Source organism: Perognathus longimembris, chromosome 27, assembly GCF_023159225.1.
Source record: "Perognathus longimembris pacificus isolate PPM17 chromosome 27, ASM2315922v1, whole genome shotgun sequence".
NCBI lineage: Eukaryota > Metazoa > Chordata > Mammalia > Rodentia > Heteromyidae > Perognathus > Perognathus longimembris.
In genome coordinates this window covers 4,507,415-4,516,116 of record NC_063187.1, presented here as the reverse complement: position 1 = coordinate 4,516,116, position 8,702 = coordinate 4,507,415, and the positions used below count along the sequence as shown (strand labels likewise).

At 67.4% G+C, this 8,702-nt stretch overlaps 1 protein-coding gene across 1 annotated transcript in view; it reads left to right on the top strand.

Moving 5' to 3' along the window:
* The first annotated feature begins 7,465 nt into the window (after positions 1-7,465).
* Positions 7,466-8,702, top strand: part of Gucy2c (guanylate cyclase 2C) — a 23,862-nt gene continuing 22,625 nt past the window's right edge. Inside the window, 2 exon segments of the mRNA XM_048335049.1 lie at positions 7,466-7,700; positions 8,581-8,693. Of these exon segments, the coding sequence (XP_048191006.1) occupies positions 7,466-7,700; positions 8,581-8,693 (348 nt within the window).

Below are 8,702 nucleotides of genomic sequence, written 5' to 3'. Positions count from 1 at the left end.
TGAGCGCCCCGCCCCGAGCCGGCCCCGCCCCGCGGGCCGGCCCTCACCCCCCCCCGCCCCGCCCAGAGCCGACCCCGCCCCGCGGGCCAGCCCTCACCCCCCCCGCCCCGCCCAGAGCCGACCCCGCCCCGCCCCGAGCCGACCCCGCCCCGCGGGCCGGCCCTCACCCCCCCCCGCCCCGCCCAGAGCCGACCCCGCCCCGCGGGCCAGCCCTCACCACCCCCCACCCCTCCACCCCGCCCGGAGCCGACCCCGCCCCGCGGGCCAGCCCTCACCCCCCCCCCCACCCCTCCACCCTGCCCTGAGCCGACCCCGCCCCGCGGGCCAGCCCTCACCACCCCCCACCCCTCCACCCCGCCCTGAGCCGACCCCGCCCCGCGGGCCAGCCCTCACCACCCCCCACCCCTCCACCCCGCCCTGAGCCGACCCCGCCCCGCCCAGAGCCGGCCCCGCCCAGAGCCGACCCCGCCCAGAGCCGACCCCGCCCAGAGCCGACCCCGCCCAGAGCCGACCCCGCCCCGCCCAGAGCCGACCCCGCCCCGCCCAGAGCCGGCCCCGCCCCGCCCAGAGCCGACCCCGCCCCGCCCAGAGCCGGCCCCGCCCCGCCTAGAGCCGGCCCCGCCCCGCCCAGAGCCGGCCCCGCCCCGCCTAGAGCCGACCCCGCCCCGCCCAGAGCCGGCCCCGCCCAGAGCCGGCCCCGCCCCGCCCAGAGCCGGCCCCGCCCCGCCCAGAGCCGACCCCGCCCCGCCCAGAGCCGGCCCCGCCCCGCCCAGAGCCGACCCCGCCCCGCCCAGAGCCGACCCCGCCCCGCCCAGAGCCGGCCCCGCCCCGAGCCGACCCCGCCCCGCGGGCCAGCGCTCACCACCCCACCCCGCCCCGCCGCCCCCCAGGCCAGGAGATCCCCGAGGAGGGCCGCGAGGCCGAGGAGTTCTCGGAGGACGAGGACGACGATGACTCGGACGACTCGGAGGCCGAGAAGCCGCCGGCCAAGCAGCACAAGGACGACTCGCACCCCGACGCGGCGGGCGCGCCGCAGCAGGGCCCCCCGCAGGCCGGCCCGCCCTCGCAGCTGCAGGCGCCGCCCATGCCGGGGCCCCCGCCCCTGGGGCCGCCGCCCGCCCCGCCGCTGCGGCCCCCCGGGCCCCCCGCCGGCCTCCCGCCCGGACCCCCTCCAGGTCAGCGCCGAGGGGCGGGCAGGAGGGCGGGCGGGGGGGGGGGGGGGGGTGACTCACCTCCGTGCCCCGTGGGGCCGCCCGCCCCCCGGGGGATTCCCTCTCCTCTGCCCGTGAGGTGCTAGGTGTGCGCAGGCGCGGAGCCTGCTGCCAGGCCTCGCCTCGCGCCCCACGGCGGCTCGAGCGCCCCGTGCCCGGCCCCCACGCGCCCCTCGTGTCTTGCAGGGGCTCCGCCGTTCCTGAGACCGCCGGGCATGCCGGGGCTCCGGGGGCCGCTGCCGCGCCTTCTGCCGCCGGGCCCCCCGCCGGGCCGGCCCCCGGGCCCGCCCCCCGGCCCCCCGCCCGGCCTGCCGCCCGGCCCCCCGCCGCGAGGGCCCCCGCCGCGCCTGCCGCCCCCCGCGCCCCCAGGTGAGGCTGGGGTGGGGTTCCGGGGGCCCGGGAGGGAGGGGGGCGCGGGGAGGCGCCCCGGCTCACCCCGGCCCGCCCGCCCGCGCTCCCCCCGCAGGGATCCCGCCGCCCCGGCCCGGCATGATGCGGCCGCCGCTGGTGCCGCCGCTGGGGCCCGCGCCCCCCGGACTCTTCCCGCCCGCGCCCCTGCCCAACCCCGGGGTGCTGAGCGCCCCGCCCAACCTGATCCAGCGGCCCAAGGCGGACGACACGAGCGCCGCCACCATCGAGAAGAAGGCCACGGCCACCATCAGCGCCAAGCCGCAGATCACCAACCCCAAGGCGGAGATCACGCGCTTCGTGCCCACGGCGCTGCGCGTGCGCCGCGAGAACAAGGGCGCGGCCGCCCTGCCGCCCCGCAAGCCCGACGAGGACCCCGCCGCGCCGCTGGCCAAGGCGGCGCCCAAGGCCGGGCCCGCCGCGCCCGTGTCGGTGCAGACCAAGGACGACGTGTACGAGGCCTTCATGAAGGAGATGGAGGGGCTGCTCTGACTCGGGGGGCGCCCGCGCGGCCTTCAGCCGCGGCCTGTACAGACGGCGGCGCTTCCCGCGCCGAGCGGCGGGCCCGGGCCCCCGCACGGACGGAGCGCGGGGGGCAGCGCGCCCCCCACTCCCCAGTAAAGTTATTTCCCGACCTCGGCGGCCGCCTACGTGAGCAGGGAGGGCGCGGCGCGCTGGCGGGGGGGGCAGGGGGAGCACCTCGTTCATGGCGGGGTGCGCGCCGCCCCCGTCGCTGTCCGGAAGTCACGGGCGCATTTCACCCGCCCGCCTCTGGGCTCTGGGGGCTCCAACCCCGGCACGTGAGCGCCTCCAGGGGCCACGCAGCGCTGCCCCCCCCCCCCGTGGGCGCTCACACCGCCCCGTCCCCGCAGCGCTGCCCCCCGTGGGCGCTCACACCGCCCCGTCCCCGCAGCACTGCCCCCCGTGGGCGCTCACACCGCCCCGTCCCCGCAGCGCTGCCCCCCGTGGGCGCTCACACCGCCCCGTCCCCGCAGCGCCGCCCCCCGTGGGCGCTCACACCGCCCCGTCCCCGCAGCGCCGCCCCCCGTGGGCGCTCACACCGCCCCGTCCCCGCAGCGCCGCCCCCCGTGGGCGCTCACACCGCCCCGTCCCCGCAGCGCCGCCCCCCGTGGGCGCTCACACCGCCCCGTCCCCGCAGCCTTGCGGTGTGGGGTGCAGTGGGGCAGGGTCCCTAAAACTTTGGGACCCGTTGGGGGGGACGAGATGGGCGACGTTGGATGCCGGCCCGGACGGCTCTCCAGTCCCGGGGCAGGGGGTCCCCAGGACCCTCCCGCACCCCAGACTCCCCAGAACCCAGGTTCCCGCCGGGGAACGGGCTGCGCCCCGCCAGTCGCCTCCGCCCGCTCAGGGCCCGCGGGCGAGCGCTCGGATCCCCCGGGCCTCCCCCCCTCCCGCACTCCATCTCACCCGCGCGGGCCGCTGAATGCCCCTACACACCCCCCACCCCGCGAGCCCGCTGAGCTTGGAGCCGAGCCGCTCACGGGGCTCGTTTCTCCTCTCGGTTCACGTAACGGCCGCCGCGGGCTGCGAGGGCGGTCACTGCCGGGACCTGAGGAGGCTGGGGTTCGAAGCCCGCCGGGGCAGGGCAGTCTGTGAGGCTCGGGGCGGAGCGCGCACCAGCCTCGCGCACCTGCACACGCTGGGCGGAGACCGTCCCCGGTTCGAGGCCCGCCTGGGACCCCTCCAGCATGCCGGCAGAGGAGCCCAGAGGCTGCGGCCAGCCTGGGAAGAGAGAGGAGAGCGCCTGGCGCTCCCCGCAGAGCCTCCGAAGCCCAAGGAGACGCTGTGTGAGAGCAGACGCCACGTCCTCCCGGTGTTCCGCACCATGAGACGAACACAGCCGCGTGACAGGAGCCTGGGCGCTCAGTAGTTAACGCCGGCACTGGGGCTTGAACTCGGGGAGGGGGGGAGGGAATCACTGTCACTTAGCTGGTGCTCTCCCGCTAAAACCACAGCTCCACTTTGGCCTTTGGGCTGCTTAACTGAGTCTCAAGGACTTTCTCTCCCCGCGCAGGCTGGCTTCGAACTACAATCCTCAGCTCTCAGTCTGGTGAATAACTAGGATTACAGACAGGTGCGAGCCACAGTTGGGGGGGGGGGCGACGATTAAAATCCACATACGCGAGTAAGCATCTCGAAATAGGATACATTTCTTACCGTAAAGACTTTCCTGCTGGGAAGCGCTGTCTCCAAGACTAAGAACAACAGCAAAAGACTGCTAAAGATATCCCCCCCCCCCACCCCATGTCTGTCAACGATTAAACCAGCCAGGGTCAAAAAGCGAGCCTAGACGCCACTAGTGTTTAATTCCCCGAGAGGAGAAAGAAGGATATAAACCTAACCACCGCAAAGCCCATTAAAACCTTCAGTTACCAAATTAGGCCAAACATAACTCATTGTGTATGCCACAAAGTTAAATAGTAGTAATAGGGGAAGGGGGAAAATGCAGAAGCGATGATACAGACCCGAGGCGCCATGTACACGTGAACAGCTGTGTTAAATGCCAAAAAGAAAAAAGTAAATTCAACGCAGATCCTACAAAATTAAAAAGAGGGGTGACATTAATCAAGGTGCATTGTATTCATAAACTGCTGGATGGCAACAAAGCGACCCCTTAAACCCAATGCCGTACAAATTAGAACTACTTAAAGACAGTAAAAAGGTTAATTCTTTTTTAATATATAATATACATATTTCAAACAACTCAAAGCGGCAGACCCCAGCCGGGCTGTGCGAGCTCCCGGGATCGAAAGCGCAAAGCCCCCGGGGGCGTGGCCTAAGGCCCCGCCCACTCGCGGTTCTCAAACAGGTCCGCTACCAGCGCCTATAAAAGACACCGCCGCAGCGCTCGGCTCCCGCGCTCCCGGAAGACGTCGGGCCGAAGCGAAGGCCGCGGTGTGGAGCGGCACCGCAGGGTCCTGCGCGACCACATCCAGGGCATCCCCAAGCCCGCCATCCGGCGCGGCGGCGTCCCGCGCATCTCGCGGCTCATCTACGAGGAGACCCGGGCGTCCTCAAGGTGTTCCTGAGCGCAGCCCTCCCACCCCTCCTCTCGGCACCCCCAAAGGCCCTTCTTAGTCCCCTCCCTCCCCCCACCCCCAGAAGGCGTTCACGGAGAGAGCTGTGCGCCCAACCCCCTGATGGGCCACGTGTGCGGCGCTGGGGTCTCAGGCCCGAGGTATTTATAGTTCCTCGTATGCAAATGAGGGCGAGCCGCGGCCAAGCTCCCATTGGCCCGGGGTGGGGGCGGTGCTTGGCGGCCGCGCTCCTCTCCGATTGGCGCGGCCTGCCATTGGCCCGGTGGGGAGGGCGGTGCTTGGCGGCCCCGCTCCTCTCCGATTGGCGCGGCCTGCCATTGGCCCCGGGTGGGGGCGGTGCTTGGCGGCCGCGCTCCTCTCTGATTGGCGCGGCCTGCAGGTCCCGGCGTTTATAAGGGAGATCCCTGGAGTGAAGGCCTAGGGACCTCCAGATGCAGGTAAGGGTGCGATTGCCTCACGCCTGTCATCCCAGCTCCTCAGGAGGCCGAGATCTGAGGTTCAAAGCCCAGCCTGGGCAGGAACGTCTGATCTCCCAACCAAACCACCAGAAAGCTGCAAGTGGAGTTGAGCTTCAAGTGGTAGAGGCGCCAACCTCCGGCAATAAACCGACAGACAGCACCAGACTCGACACCGGTCACGATTGACAAACAATAAAAATAATCATAATAAGCAAACTCGTCGTTGCCACCAGGCCCTGAGTTCCAGCCCCGGGAGTGGCACAGAGGAAGGAAGGAAGAAATGCATGAATGGCCAGCCCCTTAACTCCCCTAGGGAAGGTGGTAGATCAGCACACCCTGCTGCAAGCGAGGTAGACAGCCCCCAGTGTGGACAGGCCTTGGGGGTGCCCAGCCCACCCCAGGCCCAGGGGCTCCCCGGGGATCACCGGGCACCCCCCCCCTCCCCAGCCTGCACCAGCCATGTGACACACAGGAAAGAAGAGCCGGGGCAAGACGGCAAGGGAGATAGATGTTCAGGAGCAGAGACCAGCCAGGCTGAAAACACAAAGGCGATGCAGAGCACCCCCAAGCTTTTCTTTTTTGGGGGGGCAGGGGGCACAGAGAACATTTTCTCCCCCCCCCACACACACACATACCCCTGGTCTGGCTGTCTTGAATGTCTGCTATCTTTTTATAACTCATTTATGTATTTATGGTTCTTCTCTCTCTCTCTCTCTCTCTCTCTCTCTCTCTCTCTCTCCCTCCCACACTTCCTCCTGTCCCTCTGCGAACTCTCTCTCTCTCATTCCCGGTCACCCCCCATCCCACCCGCCCCCCCCCCCACGCCAACTCCAGACCCCAGACTCAGCCACTTGGGTCTGAGTGGAAGAGGGCTGATCTTTAGAATGTTCCAGAACTCCCAATACAGACTCCGCCCCCCCCACCCATATACTGCTCATGGGATCTTCTGTCTAAAGAGTTTCCTTCCGCCATAAAGCAAGGATATAGGATAATAAAAAATAAAAAAAGAAGGTTTAAATCCTCTGAGCTACAGTTGGGAAGATCAAACAAGACCGTTCGCCTGCTGACTTCCCAGTCGGTGTTCAATAAAACGGCCGAGGCAAACCCAGAACAGGCACAAAAGAGATCCAGGCATGCGTGGTAGATCAACCGATCGGTTTGTGTTTTGTTTTATTCGTCGGGTTGGTCGTGGGGCTTGAACTCGGGGCCTGGGCACTGTCTTGAGCACTTTGTGCTCAAGGCTGGCGCTCTACCGCGTGAGCCACAGCGCCACTTCTGGTTTTCTGGTGGTTCCTTGGAGATCAGAGTCTCATGTGCTTTCCTGTCTAGGCTGGCTTTGAACCACGATCCTCAGGTCCCAGCCTCCTGAGTGGCTGGGCATGGTCCCATCCCTCTTACCTCTCACGTCTGCCCCCCTCCCACCCACCCCTCCACTCACTTGTCCCACAGAGACAGTCTGCCCCTCGCCTGGCTCTTTCCAGAACATTCCTTCCCTGGTAGCCTAAGTGATCTTTTCCAAACCCATCCGCTCCCCGGATGGACGGACGGACGGACGGATGTCTCTTTGTCTCCTGACTTGGGAGACGACTGCTGCTCACCTGCTGACAACTCCAGGGCCCCGCCCCATCCACTCTTCTGGAATCTTCTATCTCGACTAGACTCCCGGTGCTGCCCTCTGCCCAGATTATCTCCGACAAGGCCTCGTGCCTTCCCACTCCCTGACCCAGCAGGCCCGCCTCTCCTTCACCCTTCAGCTTCTGCCTGGCTGGCCTTCTAGAACATTCTTGGGACACCACCAAGAGACACCCCCCCCCCCCAACATCTCCTCCTCATGTTTCCCACTGTGGACGGCAGTGTTTGATCATGAATCCATCCTCCCCGGAAAGTTCTAGGGTGATGCCCGGGTTATGATGGACTGGTCATACCCGTGTTTTCCAGAAGCCCCCACCCCACCCACCCGCCATGTTCCATGTTCCAGGATGTCTCATGCAAAACACACGCTGGCCCTGCTTCCCCCCCCCCCCCACCCACACCCTCCAGTCATCTGTCACCATCTTTTATGGGGCGCGGCTGGGGCGACCTCTCTCTTTATAGCCCTGACCTTCCTCTGCACAAACACACCGGGTGAACTTTGCTTCCGTGGATTGCTGGCGGGCCGGGCCCCGTGCCATCTGGTGGGGTGTGGACAGCGCAGATCGTGGGGGGCTCCGGAGGCGACAGGCTGTCCAAGGGCGGGGGGGTGGTGGTGAGGGAGGCGGGGGGGGGGGAACTTCCCCGGATCCCCTCCAAACCGGGGATCTGCGGGACATGGTGGTGGGGTGACCCGGCCATGGCACCCGCTGGCTCCATCCCGGCCCTGCTGTGCTGCTGCTGCTGCTGCTGGCTGTTCCCGCAGCCGGGCCTGGCCTTCTGGGCCTCCCAGGTGAGCCGGAACTGCGACAATGGCAGCTACCAGCTGAGCGTGCTGATGATGAACAACTCGGCCTTCCCCGAGTCCCACGGCAACCTGGAGGCCGCCGTGAACCTGGGCCTGGACATCGTGCGGACGCGCCTACAGCAGGCCGGTGAGCACCAGCGGGGAGGGGGGAGGGGGGGCATCTTCCTCCCCACCCCCCACCCCCGTGCCCCAAGAGGGGGGGGACGGGGAGGGGGGGGCCCCTCCAGAAAGCCCCTGGACACTGCCTGGGCTTCCCCACCCCGCCCCCTCCACGGGGCTCCCCTCTCCAAGGAGGTCTGGGGGAGAGGATTGGGGGTCCCCTGTTACCCCAACCCTAAGGAAAGAGAAAGAACCCCACGCAGGGGTCCCAGCCCCCCCCTCCCGGGCTCCCCCACCCCCACCCCCGGCGGGCAGAGCCAGGCACAGCTAAGCGCGGTGAAAACGCACCAGGGCTCAGGACGCCTCGGGCCTCGCGACCCTGCGGGTTTGCGCTTCACTTCCTCGGTTATCTCCCCGCCGTTTTGTTCCTCGGCTTTTATTACCCTCAAGCAGGTGTGCCGGGGGCTCTGGGGTGTCTTTTAAATATATATATAATATTATATATAATATATGTATTATGTATAATGTATAGTAGATAGTATGTAATTGTAATATTATATAGATTTAAACAATCTGTATCAGGCGCGATGACATGCAGAGAGGGAAGAAAGCCGTGGTGATGGTTTCTAGCCACCGGCCTGCCTCTTCTGCGTCCCTCCTTTAGCTGCTTGGGTTTGTTTCGCTTGGGTGCCGGTCCTGGGGCTCGAACTCGGGGCCTGGAGTTGTTGTGTCGTGCTCAAGGCTGGCGCTCTCCCGCTTGAACCACAGCTCCACTCCTGACTTTTGTTTTTTGGTGGGGTTTTTTTTTTGAGGGGGGGTTCCATTGGAGATCAGTCCCCCAGGACACCCCAGACCCCCACCCCCCACCCTGAGTCTCCTCCCCTCCCTCCTCCCCACCCCCGCCCCAGGCATCCGTGTGGTCGTGAACGCCTCGTTCATCTACTCCGACGGGCTCATCCAAAACTCGGGGGACTGCCGCAGTAGCACCTGCGAAGGCCTAGACCTTCTCCGCACCATCACCGTGAGCACC